The sequence below is a fragment of the Tachypleus tridentatus genome, chromosome 8 (genome assembly GCF_004210375.1).
Source record: "Tachypleus tridentatus isolate NWPU-2018 chromosome 8, ASM421037v1, whole genome shotgun sequence".
Taxonomy (NCBI): Eukaryota; Metazoa; Arthropoda; class Merostomata; order Xiphosura; family Limulidae; genus Tachypleus; species Tachypleus tridentatus.
The window spans coordinates 154,872,317-154,894,360 of record NC_134832.1 but is presented as its reverse complement, the minus strand read 5'-3'; the positions used below and the strand labels follow the sequence as shown (position 1 = coordinate 154,894,360).

Sequence of the window (22,044 nt, the reverse complement as noted above, 5' to 3'; positions counted from 1 at the left end):
GGTTGACTATGATAGAGCTTGGGGAAGAGTATAAAGTTCATAGACCTACACATGTTTGAGGTTGACTATGATAGAGCTTGGGGTAGAGTACAAAGTTCATGGACCTACACATGTTTGAGGTTGACTATGATAGAGCTTGGGGTAGAGTAGAACGTTCATGGACCTAAACAAAACATGAATCCAATTACACCAATATAGTTTCCGTAAGAAACAAAGCAACGTTTCTATGTATATAACAACGGCTGCTATGAATAGAGAAAGCATTATGTAGAGGAGCGAACAACCTTTTGACCTTCCTCGGTCATCGTCAGATTCACAAAGAAAGAAAAAGGTAACTGACCGATACTTGATGACATATTTGAAGTCGGTTGTGTAATTGAGTGTAGGAATGTAGAGGGCGTGCTTAGATGTTGGATATATTTATTAATATAGGTATAAAGGCATTTCTTTGTATTGCTTTACTTTGGGTTTAAGTTGTTGTATAAGTAAGGCTTCTTTAATTTTGCGTTCCTTTATGCTTGTTTCTTTATTTAGTATTTGGGCGTTTTATATGGTTATGACAAATACAACACTAACATTATTTATAAAATACAATGTGATAACTGCCACGACTTCTATATCAGAGAAACAAGTAGAAAAATGAAAACCAGATTCAAAGAACATAAAAATTTACCTTCACACGTTTACGAAAACTTCATACATATATTAATAAAAATAATCCAACATCTAAGCACGCCCTCTACATTCCTATGCTCAATTACACAGCCCCCTTCACACATGTGGTCAACTATCGGTCAGTTACCTCTTTCTTTCTTTGTGAACCTGACGACGACCGAAGAAGATCGAAACGTTGTTCGCTCCTCTACATGGTGCTTTCTATCCATACCAGCCGTTTTACATATATATTTTTCTCTACGAGTGGGTTTTCTCGTCATCACGAATTTGATGTCATAGTTTTGATACACAAGACTGGCACTGCTTGCCCATTATGTATTTTTGTTATTAAGTACAAACAAAAATAAAGTATATTTAAAGAAACGATATCTTATAATTGCAAAAAAACATGTTCAGGATACGTGACGTGAGAGTGTATCATTAGAGGAGGCGTTGATTTTCTTTTTGTTTTTATTTCGCACAAAGCTACACGAGGGCTATCTGCGATAGCCGTCCCTAATTTATCAGTGTAAGACTAGAGGGAAAGCAGCTAGTCATCACCACCCACCGCCAACTCTTGGGCTACTCTTTTATCAACGAATAGTGGGATTGACCACACATTATAACGCCCCCATGGCTGAAAGGGAAAGCATGTTTGGTGTGATGGAGATGCGAACCCGCGACCCTCGGATTACGAGTCGAATGCCATTACCCACCTGGTCTAGCCGGACCAGAGGGCGTTGGATAAATAAATGAGGAAGATATTGTGTCTATCTATTTAAGTTCCAACCTCTTAAATGCACAAGCATGGCCCAGTTTTAAGGCACTCGAAGCGTAATCTAAGGGTCGCAGGTTCGAATCCCCGTTACACAAAACATGTTCGCCCTTTCAGCTGTGGGGGCGTTATAATGTTACGGTCAATCTCACAATTCGTTGGTAAAAGACTAGCCGAAGAGTTGATGGTGGGTGGTGATGACTAAGCCATCTTTCCTCTAATGTTATACTGTTAAATTAGGGACGGCTCGCGCTGATAGCCCTCGTGTTGCTTTCAGCGAAATTCAAAAACAAAACAAATAGATACAGAAACTCTCAAATAGTTTCAGTAGCTCAGTATTAATTAAAGCTTTCTTAGAAAAATAATTATTTCCGTTTTTTGCTAATCCATATTTTAAAAAATATACGATTAGTTTGCAGTATTGGTTTCAGATATTTAAACTTGTATAGAGTCAAAAATAATGGAAGTTTCTGGAGAACGTTTTGAATAAATACAAAGTTTTAGCAGCATTTCTTTTATTGATTGAAGTAAATTATAAAAACCGACAATTAATTTCATTATTATCAGACCATCCGTGGCCTAGTGGTTAGCACGATGGGCTGCGGATCCCAAGGTCCAGGACGTTACGAGTGTACTGGTCAGCCCTTCTATTTGAAAGTGTGTGTTATTTTCCTAGTCAACAGTTATAGCTTAATTTTAAGGTTTCTGACCTAATTGTTTAGCCTATGTGTTGCTGAAACTCAGAATAATAATGTTAATATCTTTGTTTCTTTTTATTACTTATTGAAACTTCACAGAAAAATAGAAAACACAACTTCACATAAGACTCTTAGAATGGGCAGGTCCCTGGCGTACATAGGTTTTGTTTGCAAACAGTCATTTTAAAGCTATCATGAAATATTTTCCATTTATATGAACTGCGCATGTCTCTGTTAGATGTAGTGCTCCACTGTGACGCAATCAGTCAACATTACCCACCGAATTAATCTCCACGCGTCTCCACCAGTCATGTTTTTCCTGTAAGTTGAATTGCACGTGTCTCGATCAGTTATTATTCTCTGCGTGAAGAAAAGTTTTAATTTTTACAAAGTAGTCCCCCGCTGAGGCAGCGGCAAATCTATAGATTTACAACGTTAAAATCATGGGTTCGATTCCCTCAGTGGAAACAGCAGATAGTTCAATGTGGCTTTGTTATAAGAAAACATAATTCTACAAAATATGAGAATCTGAAAAGTAAATTCTGCTGATTTCACGTTCTCGGTCCGGTTCAGTGGTCAAAAGTCCTCAAACCAAAAACAATATTATAAAGAAATAGATCTTATGCATTATGTTATTAAAAATGAAATAAATCAACTTTCTGTCCCTCCTCATAAAAAAGCTTTCAAGAGGTACTGTGAGGGGGACAACTTATGTCAATGTTGTCTATGGTCTGTAATTCTGTATCCTCTGCTGCTAACTTTTACCTCATTATTGTGAAGGGTCATTTTGAACTTTTCGAAGTATAACCACCTCTTAGCTTCCTCTCCGTCTAAATCATGATAGAAGTCCCTTGCGGTGAAGCCGAAAGAATGAAACTCGCCGCTAGGTGTCAAAAGTAATGTTGTCGGAGTTTTCTGATTAGGAACGCCAGGGTCGCCACCTATCGGAAATTATAAAATTTAAGTATTATGAGTGACAAGAATCTTCCATTTGTCACGGAAACATACGAAACTTTCTAGTGTTAGGAACTAACTTTCAAAAAATGGAAGCGACGTCGGATTATTATTAAATATTTCATTTAACAATTCAAATATTTCTTGAAAATAATCTTATTAGAGTAATGAACAGAAAGTTAACTATTGGTACGAATAGCTATTGTCGAACAGTTATCTTTCAACAATGATTTACGAAATTAGGCCACAAAAATACCACAACAACACCATATTTGATACAAGTGTTACAATTTAAGTCAGAATTTTGTACGATATTTATAGAAATAGTTGTTGTTGTTTTGCTTTTTTGTGTGAAGAATTAATCAAAGTGTTATAACTGAAAACTAAATTATAAGATCACACAGTATATGTATTATCGTGTATGATCACAGAAAATAGGGTATTACCAAAAATATAAAAGAACATAACGTCACAAAATAGAAGTTAGCACCAACAATACCGAAAATTACCTCCCAAAATATGAGATATTAATAACACATACAGGATTATTCAAAAGTGTTAGGACAATGTCAAAAATGATATTTTAGGCTGCTTTCAAAGAACAATGGATGATAAATCACATATGAAACATCGACAGTTTATTAATCTTCATATTTAATAGAACAGGAAATTTGTGGAAGTGCTTGACTTAAGCAAACTGTTAATATTTTGTGTGTCTCCCTTTTACTTTAATAACTGCAGACAGTCTTCCAGGCATTGTTGCAACATATTTAATTAATGTGCCCTTTGGAATTTTACTCCAACTGTCCCCAATTTACTCTCTTAAAGTTTCTTTGGAAATAACTTTTGATTTGTGAAGTTTTTGATCTATCAAATGCCAGATCTGCTCAACTCAGTTGAGAATAGGGCTTTATGTGGTCATTACATCATTTGAATGACTCCAGCAGCTTCTTTCTAAGCTTAGTAATTTCTGAATAGGTTGGATGTGTGTTTCGGATCATTATGTTCTTGATCGTAGAATCCTTTACAAATAATATGTAAACCAGTGGGTATACCATGACGGATCAGTATCTTATGGTACTTGTGCTAGTCCATTATCCATTATCCATTATCCAGCCCCAGCAAAAAAACAACCACAATCCACCATATGCTTTATGGTAGGTGCTACGCATTGTGGTAAATATATTTCATTTTTATTCCACTGGACATATACTGATTGCCTTGAACCAAGTTTGAAATACTTGGACTTATCCGTCCATACCACACTTTTCCAATCATCAGTAATCCAGTTTATGACTCCTTTAAAGCAAATTTTGGGTTCTTGACAACATTTGTAGATCAAAGTAAAGGTTTATAACTGCTACGTAACCAAATATTCAACTCTTGTCAAGTCTTCTTGATTACGTAGATCTGGACAGTTTTTGTCATTTGGTAGACGGTTGTTTATCTCATGCTTCAGAATAGTGGTAATTTTCCTTTAATCCTGAAGGCTGGATAATGAAGATACTTAGCATCGGTATCATTGAGTTTTAGTGATCTACCTCTTCCTTTAATATTTCAAATATTCCTTCTCCATTCTATTAACTAGGGTGTACTTGACAGTAACTGTGGAGCATTCCATTAACTAGAGGGTACTTGACAGTAATTGTGGAGCATTTCATTAACTAGAGGGTACTTGACAGTAATTGTGGAGCATTCCATTAACTAGAGGGTACTTGACAGTAATTGTGGAGTATTTCATTAACTAGAGGGTACTTGACAGTAATTGTGGAGCATTTCATTAACTAGGGTGTACTTGACAGTAATTGTGGAGCATTTCACAAACTAGAGGGTACTTGACAGTAATTGTGGAGCATTTCACAAACTAGAGGGTACTTGACAGTAATTGTGGAGCATTTCACAAACTAGAGGGAACTTGACAGTAATTGTGGAGCATTTCAACTCTGTAGTGATTTCTTGTAGAGTCCAACCAGCATCGTGTAAGCTTTTATGCAAACTCTCTGCTCTACTAACAGTTCTCTACGCTTTTTTGCGTCGTGGAATAACAACAAAACTTATTATATAGTGTTAAAACCTGTTTTTATCAAGGTTTATTTCTGTAGTGTTATTCAATTGATTTCTTCTTACATATACATTGCCTTATGCTAGCTTCTCTCTGTATAGTTAAGACACTGCATGGGATATCATGACAGTTATTTCAGACCCTAAATTTAATCAGTATGTTCATTCAAGCAGACCCTTACAACATGCCCTTAGTACGGGTACACTGCTGGCCAAAACCTTAAGGCCAATGAACATAAAGAAAAAACATGCATTTTGCGTCGTTAGACTCACCCACTTATTTGAGCAGAGTTTCAAGAAATGAAAATAAGAAAAGGGAAAATAAAAATAAAAGACGTTTTTAGCATTTAATAGGGAAAATGTGAACACTATGAAATTAGCCTAAATACTAGCTGGTCAAAAGTTTAAGACCATACCAAAAATAAGTCCTAAGCAGGGTAGGAAATGCCCAACAAGAAGTCTCAGTAGTGAGTTTCACGGCCGTCATTGCGAATAACTTCAAACATTTGCTTTAGTATGGTTGATATAAGCGTTTGCAGAAGGCTGGTTGGAATGTTATTCCAAGTGGTGAAGATGGCTTCACAAAGATCATGCACTGTTTGGAATTGACGTCCATTTCTATAGACTTTACTTGCCATCTACCCCCCAAACATTTTCAATAGGGTACAGTTCGGGCGAACACGCTGGATGGTCGAAAAGAATCACGTTATTCGCCATGAAAAAGTCCTTTGTCCTGCGGGCATTGTGGATTGCAGCATTGTCCTGCTGAAATATCCAGTCATTTCCACAAAAGTGAGGGCCTTCAGTCAATAAGGATGCTCTCTCCAACATGTCAATGTAGCCAGCTGCTGTTTGACGCCTCTGTACAACCTGAAACTTCATTTTTCCATGGAAAGAGAAAGCACCCCAGATCATGATGGAACCTCCACCACTGTGTCGTGTAGAAAATGTCTCCGGTGGGATATCCTTATCGTGCCAGTAACGTTGGAAGCCATCTGGACCATCCAAGTTAAATTTTTTCTTATCAGAGAACAAGACCTTCTTCCACTTTTCTACGTCCCATGTTTGGTGCTTCTCACCAAAGTTTAACCAAGCTGTTTCGTGGTGTAGAAGGAAGCGTAGCCTTTGAAGACGTTTACATTTTTAAAGCCTTTCTCTCGTAGATGCCGTCTTATTGTTCTTGAGCTACATTCTGCGTCCGTAATGGCCTTAATCTGGTTCGACGATCGACTGGTGTCTTACCGGACAACCTGTCAAATCCTCTTGCTCAACGCCGGCGAAATTTTCTTGGGCCGACCACTTGAATTTCTCATTCTGTATTCCTCAGGGTCTTTTAAGAAATTTGCAACAGCAGTTTTACTACGCCCAATCTCACGAGCGATGGCCCGTTGAGAGAGACCTTGCTATTGAAGCTCGACAATTCTGCCATATTCAAACTCTGTCAACTTTTTAGCCTTTGCCATGTTTTTATCTAATGTAACACAGGAGATGTCAGTGGGAGATGTTGACAACGCTAATGCTTGATCACAAATGACTAAATTTCTTTACGTGTTTACCAATTAACGCTTCGTTTTAGTACGGTCTTAAACTTTTGACCAGCTAGTATTTAGGCCAATTTCATAGTGTTCACATTTTCCCTATTAAATGCTAAAACATTTTTTTTTTATTTTTACTTTCCCTTTTCTTATTTTCATCTTTCGAAGCTCTACTCAAATAAGTGGTTGAGTCTTACAACGCAAAATGTATATTTTTTCTTTATGTTTGGCCAGCAGTGTGTATGGGAATTCTAAAGAATGATAAGTATTCTCAGTGAATCATTACCATAGTGTTGAAATCTACATATAGTAATGGTATGTAAGAATACAACACTATATAGAATATGATGTGACAGAAGATAGTGTGTTATCAAAAACATGCAAGAATCTTACTTGAGAGAAGGTTTATATAGAGGAAAGTAGACTGGACAGACATTGTTAATATTTGTAGAAGATTTATAAATGATTTTTTTTAGCTAAAAGCGTCGTTCAAAACTTTCTGGCCCGGCATGACCAGGTGGTTAAGACTTGTAATCCGAAGATCGCGGGTTCGAATTCCCGTCACACCAAACATGCTCGCCCTTTCAGCCGTGGGGGCGTTTTAATGTCACGGTCCATCCCACTATTCTTTGGTAAAAAAAGTAGCTCAAGAGTTGGTGGTGAGTGGTGATGCTTTTCCTCTAGTTTTACTCTGCTAAATTAGGGATGGCTAGAGCAGATAGCCCTCGTGTAGCTTTGCGCGAAATTCAAAACAAACCAAACCAAATCAAAACTTCCTAAGCAGATGCAGTCTAGTAACAGAGCTTTTCCAGTCAAGTGTAAGAATATAAGGTCACAGAATATAGAATATTAACCAAAACTTACAATAACATGAAAATTACGGAAGGCCCTATACCGAATATGACATCACTGAATACGAGTTATTACTAACATTATACAGGATATGACGTAACAGAATATACGGTATTGTCAACCCTTTAAGAATGCAATGTCACAGAATACCAGATATTATCAACCATATTCAGAATATGACGTTACCGAATACAGAGTATTACTAACCCTATATAGGCAGGTAGTACAAATAACAGACGTCAAAGACAGTTACTAACAATACTTAAAAATAATAACTTACTTATGGATATATCCTGAAAATGTGGAATTTTTTGTAACATTATACTCTACAACCCTTAGTAAACATGTTGAGTAACTAACCTTCCCATTTCCTCATCATATGGATATTTGCAGGATCCCGGATGAAACTGAAGGCATAACCACTGTAAGTTGTCCCGAAGTCAACTGCCACCACCACAAAGTGACCCTGTTGAGGAGAGCTGGTACCAGAATCCACTGAACTGGTACTAGTGTTAGCAACAATGGAATTCTCGAAATAATCTTTGGTTAAAGATGTCACTTCAGCCTCGAAGTGGTGAGTGTTCGGTGTTGGAAGATGATCATCTGATCGTGGTGAACCTGAAAATATTGTAGAGTGTTCCGTAATAATACACAGAGATATAACTATAGATTTTGTGATATCTCGTTGTAGTATTTTAACCATAATAATTTACTATGAAACCTGTTCGTAAAGTCTGGTGTTCCATTGACCTTATATAGGCCTGGATCAAGTTCGAAAGAAAAACGTTACTATGTTGATATTCTAACACCAATGAACTGATCGTAGACAGAAGTCACGCAAATATGTTCGTAAGTTTTTATTGCACTATCTCTCTAAAATTACTGTTTAAAAAAGCCAACTACAACTTTCATCACGTTAAAAGGAGTGTTAAACGTGGTCAGGCTTGGTCCAAAGTTTGAGCCACGATATGTCACATCCAGCGCTTTGCATTTTTAGCTGCAGATTGCATATAACCATGACAATTTTCTGCCATTCGGTTAAATTACAGTTGACTTTGCTTCAGCTTTCTTGACCCAGTCGTTTTTACTTATTATTGATGTGTAACAAGTATTGAAGGAAACAGTAAACTATAAAACTTTTTACATGCTTACTGCAATGTAACAAGTACGTAACAGTAACTTGTATATGTTTATTGTTTTTACATGCTTACTGCTATGTAACAAGTACGTAACAGTAACTTGTAATGTTTATTGTTTTTACATGCTTACTGCAATGTAACAAGTACGTAACAGTAACTTGTATATGTTTATTGTTTTCACATGCTTACTGCTATGTAACAACTATGACAGATTTACTATTATATGCCTGTTTTAATATCGATGTTTCTTTAAATTAAATGTATACTAGGACATGTACGTAACATGCTTAAGTTAAATGTATACTAGGACATGTACGTAACATGTTTAAGTTAAATGTATACTAGGACATGTACGTAACATGTTTAAGTTAAATGTATACTAGGACTTGTACGTAACATGTTTAAGTTAAATGTATACTAGGACATGTACGTTACATATACTGTTGAATCTGTACTGTAAAATTCCCTCCTATCCACTAAAGTTGTAAAAGATTCTCGAATGTAAAAATCAGCAATATATGTGTGTATGTAAACATTAATGTAACGTCAGTATTGTTGTGCAGGTTGAAATTTCCAAAACCTCTCCTCACACCTATGAGGCCCAACATGGCAGGGTGATTCAAGCACTCGAAGCGTAATCTGAGGGTCGCGATAAATATGTAGTACACTTACTATTTCATTATAATATTGTAGAGATAAATATGTAGTACACTTACTATTTAATTTCTTATGTTGAGCCAACTCTTCAGACAAGGAAAATTTTTGGGTGGAACTGGTGGACGCTCATCCAGTTTTTTTCTGGGTGAATTATCCACTGTTGATAAGCTGGTGTCTTTTCTATTAGTCTGTTCCTGAGAACCTTTCGGTGGTTCACTGTTTCTTCTTACTGCTCGTTCCAGAACCGTATTTACTGCTGCATCTGTTGTCCTACGAAACTTCTGTTTCTGTTGTTTCTTATCTTCAGCTTTCTGGTTTGGATCTCCAGACTTTACTTTTGATAATCCCTCACCACTCTTTTTGTTATTTGATTGAAGATATATCTCTTCAACCAGATTATCTGTTTGAGATTCGTTATCTTCAACTTCCACTGGAGACCTGTTCTGTCCTGATGTAGGAGTACTAAAATGAGGATGTTTTGATTGACTTACTGGAGTGCTTTCATTGGATGGTGGCAGAGCTTCATCCAAAGATCTGTCCAAGTCTTGAATTATTCTTAATGCCTCTGCATCGCTTCTTCCATGATCCTTACTTGAATATCGGTAATTCCTTCCAGAATTTTCATCGAGAAATACAAATTCAGATGAACAGCCTTCAGGATTTGAGTGACTAGCCATCTTTTCTAACACTTCTTTCACAATTCCGGGACTTTGGAGGGAAGGAGAAGACAGAGACTTGGGAAGACCTAATTTTTTTTCAACAGGCTTTTGAATTTCTATGCTACAATGGTTATAAATGTCGTTGTTGTTCCCGTGTATCTTCGGCACTAGGTTATCTTCTACACGTTTTTCGCCATTACTAGAAGTGAAATGTGGGCTTGTAGAGACGTAGATCCTCTGGGCTTGTAGAGACGTGAATTCTGGGGGCTTGTAAAGACGTGGATTCGAAGAGATTCTAGATTTGTTATGATCTGAAAGGTACTCTTGCTGGGTATTAGAGATATCACTGAAACCTTCGGGTTCAGTTGTAGTTACTTTAGGGTTGTCACTCAATAGCTTTTCGTTCCTCTGGGTTTCACTTGGCCGTAGACTATGTCCAAAGGTATCTCCTTCTACCCCATCCACCGATAGCATAGTCTGACAAAAATCATGAAAATTGGAAATAATAACTGTTTTTGGAGCTTTCACATTAACATTGTAGCATTCGTTAACCTCAGTTTGGGGATGTTCGTCTGGAATGTTCACATTAATGTTATAGCAGTCGTTAACGTCACCTGGAATATACTCGTCTTGATCGTTAGAGTTTTCATCGTCAAAGTATATACTGCTATTTTGTACTGAATACTGCGAGTTACGACTTCCCTCGGATGATAAACTGTTTGAATTCCTCACGCGGATTTGGTTGTTACACAAAGGTTGTTTCGGCTCATTATCACCTGACTGTTGAAACTTCGAAACCGGACGACCAATGGAACATGACTGTTGAAACTGGGGTTGGATGGAAGAACCTGGTTGAGCTGGACGCAGGTAGCGACATATGCCGAAAACAGTTCCTTGTGGTGACGACTGCGACACTATCGACGGAGATTTCTGGTTTGGAATTTCTGAAGAAATAATTGAGGAAGTCCTTTCAGGTTGCGCAGGTCTCCTGTAGGGGATTGGACCTGGAATAAGGATGACAATAGTTAGGAGTATATGAAAGTAATAATTGTGTAAATTTCGAACCAAATTAAATATTACAAATAAATGGGATGTTTGATCAAACACAAATCGCTTTTACCACAGATGTTAGTTTTTTAGGCACTATTTTAAATTCAAATTAAACATGGACTGCACGTGTTAAAGATAAGTGTACTAGATTGAATCGGAGACTGTGATATCTCACGAAAATTGGGGGATTTCAAAAAAGGATAGGCCCGGCATGGCCAGGTGGTTAGGGCGCTCGACTCGTAATCTGATAGCCATGAGGGCTTTATAATGTTACACTCAATATCGTCAAAACTACTGAAAGAGAGAACATATTCGAACCCGCAAACCTCAAATTACGAATCAAGCGTCTTCACCACCTGCTTCTAATGAAGAAAATACGAAACAATTTAAATATCATAATATCTAATTTCTGCAAGTCACATAAATTAAACAAATTGAGATAGATTACAGTACCATCAAAATATTCGAAGCTCCATAAGTTCAAAGAAATTGTGAAAAAAAACATCAAATGTTATGATGAATGATGCGTTTCTGTTGTATCTATTTCAACTTCAAGGGGAATTTAATTACGTTGTACTTACTCTTACCATACTAGGTTATACTTTTATAAATACAAATCAACTAACAGTTTTAATGGGAAAATGGCGGATAACTGTAAAAATAGAGAAATAAGAAGACATCTTCTTACTTAATACATGTTTTAACTTTCATTCTTCAAGCAACAAATTCGTTTTTATAATTTCGGTCTGTTAAAATAACTGCAGAGATAAGTTTACTGTTGATCCGACCAGCAAATTGTTTGTAATATTACTAAAATAGTTTATTTGTGTGATTTTGAATTTCGCACAAAGCTACTCGAGGGTTGTCTGCGCTAGCCGTCCCTAATTTAGCAGTGTAAGACTAGAGGGAAGGCAGCTAGTCATCACCACTCACCGCCAACTCTTGGGCAACTCTTTTACCAACGAATAGTGGGATTGATCGTCGTATTATAACGCCCCCACGGCTGGGAGGACGAGCATGTTTGATGCGATCCCACTGAAAGAGACACAGAAAGTTGAGTACATTATATTAAATGTATTTTCAATATGCAAATGGACGAATGACATGGCAACCACACACACGTACAAATAATATGAATCAGAACTACATTTTGACTTTTGGCGTCGGTTGTGTCGTATCACCAAATGTTTATTACTTTTGAAAAGTGTACGTAGTATCGCTTTATGACGCAAAATAAACATATACGCGAATCGTAAAGATATGTTTAGAAAATTCCAATAAAGAGATATCCGTTGTGCTTTAAAACACTGGAAAACAAAAGAAAATGAAGAGCAGAACTACCTAGAAAGATACTTACAACAGATCGGATCCCAGCCACGATAAGGATCTACGAACACATATATCAGCGGCTGAAAAAGTCCAAATGTCCCAAGAAATATTAAAAAACAAAATCAAGAAGAATCTCCATTTGGAAAAAATGACACAAATCACGTGTAGACGAGTAGATTCTACAGCATATTTGTTCAACAGTCGCATATCTCAAAATCTGAGAATGAAATGGGAATGCGTGCGTTGCGTATTCAAGTTTCCTAAGGATTTATATAGAACATTGGCTCTGAAAAACTGTTCTCTTATACTAGATGCCTTGCGGAAAGCACAAGGAGGACGAGTGTCATTCGGACATGGCAACCTTACGAAGAAGCTCCTAACAATGGAAACTACGCTGTGGGTTGTTGTCAAGATGTATAATCATTGCCTGGTATGGCCAGGTGGGTTAAGGCGTTCAAATAGTAAGCTGAGGGTCGCGGGTTCGAATCCCGGTCGCACCAAACATGTTCGCCTATTCAGCCATGGGGGCGTTGTAATATCACGGTCAATCCCACTATTCATCAGTGAAAGAGTAGCCCAAGAGTTGGCTGTGGGTGGTAATGACTAGCCGTCTTCCCTCTAGTCTTACACTGTTAAATTAGGGTCTTTAAAACAATATAACGCTGGTATTATTAAACCAGTCTTAAAAACAATATAACGCTTGTATTATTATAACCAGTCTTAAAAACAATATAACGCTTGTATTATTATAACCAGTCTTAAAAACAATATAACGCTTGTATTATTATAACCAGTCTTAAAAACAATATAACGCTGGTATTATTATAACCAGTCTTTAAAGCAAAATAACGCTGGTATTATTATAACCAGTCTTTAAAGCAATATAACGCTGGTATTATTATAACCAGTCTTTAAAACAATATAACGCTGGTATTATTGTAACCAGTCTTTAAAACAATATAACGCTGGTATTACTGTAACCAGTCTTTTAAAACAATATAACGCTGGTATTACTGTAACCAGTCTTTAAAACAATATGACGCTGTTATTATTAAAACCAGTCTTTAAAACAATATAACGCTGGTATTATTAAACCAGTCTTAAAACAATAAAACGCTGGTATTATTATAACCAGTCTTAAAACAATAAAACGCTCGTATTATTATAACCAGTCTTAAAACAATATAACGCTCGTATTATTATAACCAGTCTTTAAAACAATAAAACGCTGGTATTATTATAACCAGTCTTAAAAACAATATAACGCTTGTATTATTATAACCAGTCTTAAAAACAATATAACGCTTGTATTATTATAACCAGTCTTAAAAACAATATAACGCTTGTATTATTATAACCAGTCTTAAAAACAATATAACGCTTGTATTATTATAACCAGTCTTAAAAACAATATAACTCTTGTATTATTATAACCAGTCTTAAATACAATATGACGCTGTTATTATTATAACCAGTCTTTAAAACAATATAACTCTGGTATTATTAAACCAGTCTTGAAAACAATAAAACGCTAATATTATTATAACCAGTCTTAAAAACAATAAAACACTGGTATTATTATAACCAGTCTTTAAAACAATATAACGCTGGTATTATTATAACCAGTCTTAAAAACAATATAACGCTTGTATTATTATAACCAGTCTTAAAAACAATATAACGCTGATATTATTATAACCAGTCTTAAAAACAATATAACGCTTGTATTATTATAACCAGTCTTAAAAACAATATAACGCTTGTATTATTAAAACCAGTCTTAAAAACAATATAACGCTGGTATTATTATAACCAGTCTTAAAAACAATATAACGCTGGTATTATTATAACCAGTCTTAAAAACAATATAACGCTGGTATTATTATAACCAGTCTTAAATACAATATGACGCTGTTATTATTATAACCAGTCTTAAAAACAATATAACGCTTGTATTATTATAACCAGTCTTAGAAACAATAAAACGCTTGTATTATTATAGCTAGTCTTAAAAACAATATAACGCTTGTATTATTATAACTAGTCTTAAAAAACAATATAACTCTTGTATTATTATAACCAGTCTTTAAAGCAATATAACGCTGGTATTATTATAACCAGTCTTTAAAGCAATATAACGCTTGTATTATTATAACCAGTCTTAAAAACAATATAACACTTGTATTATTATAACCAGTCCTAAAAACAATATAACCCTTGTATTATTATAACCAGACTTTAAAGCAATATAACGCTGGTATTATTATAACCAGTCTTTAAAGCAATATAACGCTGGTATTATTATAACCAGTATTTAAAGCAATATTACGCTGGTATTATTATAACCAGTCTTTAAAACAATATAACGCTGGTATTACTGTAACCAGTCTTTTAAAACAATAAAACGCTGGTATTACTGTAACCAGTCTTAAAAACAATAAAACGCTGGTATTATTATAACCAGTCTTTAAAACAATATAACGCTGGTATTATTATAACCAGTCTTAAAAACAATATAACGCTTGTATTATTATAACCAGTCTTAAAAACAATATAACGCTGATATTATTATAACCAGTCTTAAAAACAATATAACGCTTGTATTATTATAACCAGTCTTAAAAACAATATAACGCTTGTATTATTAAAACCAGTCTTAAAAACAATATAACGCTGGTATTATTATAACCAGTCTTAAAAACAATATAACGCTGGTATTATTATAACCAGTCTTAAATACAATATGACGCTGTTATTATTATAACCAGTCTTAAAAACAATATAACGCTTGTATTATTATAACCAGTCTTAGAAACAATAAAACGCTTGTATTATTATAGCTAGTCTTAAAAACAATATAACGCTTGTATTATTATAACTAGTCTTAAAAACAATATAACTCTTGTATTATTATAACCAGTCTTTAAAGCAATATAACGCTGGTATTATTATAACCAGTCTTTAAAGCAATATAACGCTTGTATTATTATAACCAGTCTTAAAAACAATATAACACTTGTATTATTATAACCAGTCCTAAAAACAATATAACCCTTGTATTATTATAACCAGACTTTAAAGCAATATAACGCTGGTATTATTATAACCAGTCTTTAAAGCAATATAACGCTGGTATTATTATAACCAGTATTTAAAGCAATATTACGCTGGTATTATTATAACCAGTCTTTAAAACAATATAACGCTGGTATTACTGTAACCAGTCTTTTAAAACAATAAAACGCTGGTATTACTGTAACCAGTCTTAAAAACAATAAAACGCTGGTATTATTATAACCAGTCTTAAAAACAATATAACGCTTATATTATTATAACCAGTCTTAAAAACAATAAAACGCTGGTATTATTATACCCAGTCTTAAAAACAATATAACGCTTATATTATTATAACCAGTCTTAAAAACAATATAACGCTTGTATTATTATAACCAGTCTTAAAAACAATATAACGCTTGTATTATTATAACCAGTCTTAAAAACAATATAACGCTTGTATTATCATAACCAGTCTTAAAAACAATATAACGCTTGTATTATTATAACCAGTCTTAAAAACAATATAACGCTTGTATTATTATAACTAGTCTTAAAAACAATATAACTTTTGTATTATTATAACCAGTCTTTAAAGCAATATAACGCTGGTATTATTATAACCAGTCTTTAAAGCAATATAACGCTGGTATTATTATAACCAGTCTTTAAAGCAATATAACGCTGGTATTACTGTAACCAGTCTTTAAAACAATATAAGGCTGGTATTACTGTAACCAGTCTTTAAAGCAATATAACGCTGGTATTATTATAACCAGACTTTAAAACAAAATAACGCTGGTATTATTATAACTAGTCTTTAAAGCAATATAACGCTGGTATTATTATAACCAGTCTTTAAAGCAATATAACGCTGGTATTATTATAAACAGACTTTAAAGCAAAATAACGCTGGTATTATTATGACCAGTCTTTAAAACAATATAATTATTTCTTCTTGTTTCAGCGGATCTGTTATTGAATATTTTTTGTTTGTTTGTTGGATTGTTATAATTTATTTATGTTATACAACAGGTTATCTGTGCTATGAATACCATACCGCATCAAACCGCGGTTTGTGCACTGTGTGCTTTCGGACTTGCAATTGAGCCACGGTAAGGTTGGATCAATTGTAACCCTAGAAACGACCAACAGGAAAACAGTTAAAAAGCAAAGTTAGTTGTAACAAACGATTATTTACAACATATCTAGTAGTGCCATCTAGTGACATGGATACTAATTTCTAGTCTTAAACTCTTGTATCTTGTTTTATAACATAAATAGTTGTTATAGTTCTTAACTAATCGGTTAAACTCTGTTTAAAATTTGACATAGTGGATTTGATGAAAACTAATCAGTAATCAATAATTGTAATAAGGCAGGATTTTCTTCAAGACAACAATAATTATATCCTAGTTTATCTTGTTACGAAAGTAATTATGTAAAGTGCTAGACTATATTATACATTTTGAGAACAACTCGGGATTGTTTAAGAAAGTCGGAAAGTGGTTCAACAGTTGTTTAGGCTCAGTGATTTAAAATACAAATACCACTCAAACATATCTAACACGTTCACTACAGGAGTGGTAAATATGTATATATTACATCTTTCCCTTTTTCCCTCAGTACATACACTATAATTCAAAACCAGTAAAATCTGTAAGATTAACAACTAAGTTATGCTAACAAAAATAATCAACCTAATGATGAAATAGTACTAACACCATGATCAAACCAGTGATGAGATAGTACTAACACCCTGATCAAACTAATGATGAGATAGTACTGACACCGTGATCAAACTAATGATGAGATAATACTAACACCGTGATCAAACTAATGATGAGATAATACTAACACCATGATCAAACTAATGATGAGATATACTAACACCGTGATCAAACTAATGATGAGATAATACTAACACAGTGATCAAACTAATGATGAGATAGTACTAACACCGTGATCAAACTAATGATGAGATAGTACTAACACCCTGATCAAACTAATGATGAGATAGTACTGACACCGTGATCAAACTAATGATGAGATAGTACTAACACCGTGATCAAACTAATGATGAGATAGTACTAACACCGTGATCAAACTAATGACGAGATAATACTAACACCGTGATCAAACTAATGATGAGATAATACTAACACCATGATCAAACCAGTGATAATATAGTACTAACACCGTGATCAAACTAATGATGAGATAGTACTAACACCGTAATCAAACTAATGATGAGATAGTACTAACACCGTGATCAAACTAATGATGAGATAGTACTAACACCATGATCAAACTAATGATAAGATAGTACTAACACCATGATCAAACCAGTGATAATATAGTACTAACACCGTGATCAAACTAATGATGAGATAGTACTTACACCGTGATCAAACTAATGATGAGATAGTACTAACACCGTGATCAAACTAATGATGAGATAGTACTAACACCGTAATCAAACTAATGATGAGATAGTACTAACACCGTTATCAAACTAATGATGAGATAGTACTAACACCGTAATCAAACTAATGATGAGATAGTACTAACACCATGATCAAACTAATGATAAGATAGTACTAACACCATGATCAAACTAATGATGATATACTACTAACACCGTGATCAAACTAATGATAAGATAATACTAACAACATGACCAAACTAATGATGAGATACTACTAACACCGTGATCAAACTAATGATGAGATAGTACTAACACCCTGATCAAACTAATGATGAGATAGTACTGACACCTTGATAAAACTAGTGATGAGATAGTACTAACACCAGGATCAAACTAATGATGAGAGAGTACTAACACCCGGATCAAACTAATGATGAGATAGTACTAACACCATGATCAAACCAGTGATGAGATAGTACTAACACCCTGATCAAACTAATGATGAGATAGTACTAACACCCTGATCAAACTAATGATGAGACAGTACTAACACCCTGATCAAACTAATGATGAGATAGTACCAACACCCTGACCAAACTAATGATGAGACAGTACTAACACCATGATCAAACCAGTGATGAGATAGTACTAACACCGTGATCAAACTAATGATGAGATAGTACTAACACCGTGATCAAACTAATGATGAGATATACTAACACCGTGATCAAACTAATGATGAGATATACTAACACCGTGATCAAACTAATGATGAGATAATACTAACACCATGATCAAACCAGTGATAATATATAACTTTGTTCAACATACGAATTATAAACTGTAATTATGGATAACTTTGTTAAACATACGAACTATAAACTGTAATTATGGAAAACTTTGTTCAACATACGAATTATAAACTGTAATTATGGATAACTGTGTTCAACATACGAATTATAAACTGTAATCATGGATAACTTTTTTAACATATGAATTATAAACTGTAATTATGGATAACCTTATTCAACATACGAACTATAAACTGTAATCAGGAATAACTTTGTTCAACATAATAATTGTAAACTGTAATCAGGGAAAACTTTGTTCAACATACGAACTATAAACTGAAATTATGGGTAACTTTGTTCAACATACAAATTATAAACTGTTATTATAGATAACTGTTGAACATACGAATTATAAACTGCAATTATGGATAACATTGTTCAACATACGAACTATAAACTGTAATTATGGATAACTTTGTTCAACATACGAATTATAAACTGTAATTATGGATACCTGTGTTCAACATACGAACTATAAACTGTAATTATGGATAACTTTGTACAACATACGAATTATAAACTGTAATTATGGATAACCTTCTTCAACATACGAACTATAAACTGTAATCAGGGATAACTTTGTTCAACATACGAAGTGTAAACTGTAATTATGGATAACCTTGTTCAACATACGAACTATAAACTGTAATCAGGGATAACTTTGTTCAACATAATAATTGTAAACTGTAATCAGGGTAAACTTTGTTCAACATACGAACTATAAACTGAAATTATGGGTAACTTTGTTCAACATACAAATTATAAACTGTTATTATAGATAACTGTTGAACATACGAATTATAAACTGCAATTATGGATAACATTGTTCAACATACGAACTATAAACTGTAATTATGGATAACTTTGTTCAACATACGAATTATAAACTGTAATTATGGATAACTGTGTTCAACATACGAACTATAAACTGTAATTATGGATAACTTTGTACAACATACGAATTATAAACTGTAAATATGGATAACCTTCTTCAACATACGAACTATAAACTGTAATCAGGGATAACTTTGTTCAACATACGAAGTGTAAACTGTAATTATGGATAACCTTGTTCAACATACGAACTATAAACTGTAATCAGGGATAACTTTGTTCAACATACAAACTATAAACTGTAATCAGGGATAACTTTGTTCAACATACGAATTATAACCTGTAACTAGGGGTAAATATGTTCATCTTACGAATTACAAACTGTAATTATGGATAACTTTGTACAACATACGAACTATAAACTGTAAATATGTAAAACTTTGTTCAACATACGAATTATAAACTGCAATTATGGATAACTTTGTTCAACATACGAATTATAAACTGTAATCAGGGATAACTTTGTTCAACATACGAATTATAAACTGTAATCAGGGATAACTTTGTTCAACATATGAACTATAAACTGTAATCATGGAAAATTTTGTTCAACATACGAATTGTAAACTGTAATCAGGGTAAACTTTGTTCAACATACGAACTATAAACTGTAATTATGGATAACTTTGTTCAACATACGAACGATAAACTGTAATTATGGATAACCTTGTTCAACATACGAACTATAAACTGTAATCAGGGAAAACTTTGTTCAACATACGAATTGTAAACTGTAATCAGGGATAACTTTGTTCAACATACGAACTATAAACTGTAATTATGGAAAACTTTGTTCAACAAATGAACTATAAACTGTAATTATGGATAACTTTGTTCAACATACGAATTATAAACTGTATTTATGGATAACTGTGTTCAACATACGAACTATAAACTGTAATTATGGATAACTTTGTTCAAAATATGAACTATAAACTGTAATTATGGATAACTTTGTTCAACATACGAACTATAAACTGTAATTATGGACAACCTTGCTCAACATACGAATTATAACCTGTAACTATGGGTAAATATGTTCATCTTACGAATTACAAACTGAAATTATGGGTAACTTTGTTCAACATACAAATTATAAACTGTTATTATAGATAACTGTTGAACATACGAATTATAAACTGCAATTATGGATAAGTTTGTTCAACAAACGAACTATAAACTGTAATAATGGATAACATTGTTCAACATACGAATTTTAAATTGTCATTATGGATAACATTGTTCAACATACGAACTATAAACTGTAATTATGGATAACTTTGTTCAACATACGAACTATAAACTGTAATTATGGATAACTTTGTTCAACATACGAATTATAAACTGTAATTATGGATAACTTTGTTAAACATACGAACTATAAACTGTAATTATAGAAAACTTTGTTCAACATACGAATTATAAACTGTAATTATGGATAACTGTGTTCAACATACGAATTATAAACTGTAATCATGGATAACTTTTTTAACATACGAATTATAAACTGTAATTATGGATAACCTTGTTCAACATACGAACTATAAACTGTAATCAGGGATAACTTTGTTCAACATACGAATTATAAACTGTAATCAGGGATAACTTTGTTCAACATACGAACTATAAACTGTAATTATGGATAACTTTGTTAAAAATACGAATTATAAACTGTAATTATGGATAACTGTGTTCAACATACGAATTATAAACTGTAATCATGGATAACTTTTTTAACATATGAATTATAAACTGTAATTATGGATAACCTTATTCAACATACGAACTATAAACTGTAATCAGGAATAACTTTGTTCAACATACGAATTGTAAACTGAAATTATGGGTAACTTTGTTCAACATACAAATTATAAACTGTTATTATAGATAACTGTTGAACATACGAATTATAAACTGCAATTATTGATAAAATTGTTCAACATACGAACTATAAACTGTAATTATGGATAACTTTGTTCAACATACGAATTATAAACTGTAATTATGGATAACTTTGTTCAACATACGAATTATAAACTGTAATTATGGATAACTGTGTTCAACATACGAACTATAAACAGTAATTATGGATAACTTTGTTCAACATACGAATTATAAACTGTAATCAGGGATAACCTTCTTCAACATACGAACTATAAACTGTAATCAGGGATAACTTTGTTCAACATACGAATTATAAACTGTAATCAGGGATAACTTTGTTCAACATACGAAGTGTAAACTGTAATCAGGGATAACTTTGTTCAACATACGAACTATAAACTGTAATAATGGATAACCTTGTTCAACATACGAACTATAAACTGTAATCAGGGATAACTTTGTTCAACATACGAATTATAACCTGTAACTAGGGGTAAATATGTTCATCTTACGAATTACAAACTGTAATTATGAATAACTTTGTAGAACATACGAACTATAAACTGTAAT

At 33.5% G+C, this 22,044-nt stretch overlaps 1 protein-coding gene across 1 annotated transcript in view; it reads right to left on the bottom strand.

Annotated features, from left to right (window-relative positions):
- LOC143224050 (uncharacterized) overlaps positions 1-22,044 on the bottom strand; it is a 110,924-nt gene that overhangs the window by 32,707 nt on the left and 56,173 nt on the right. The window contains exons 2-4 of the mRNA XM_076452512.1: positions 9,390-10,988; positions 7,890-8,147; positions 2,893-3,068 (exon numbers count right to left, since the gene is read on the bottom strand). Coding sequence (XP_076308627.1) covers positions 2,893-3,068; positions 7,890-8,147; positions 9,390-10,988 — 2,033 coding nt within the window. The remainder of the gene's footprint in view (positions 1-2,892; positions 3,069-7,889; positions 8,148-9,389; positions 10,989-22,044) is intronic.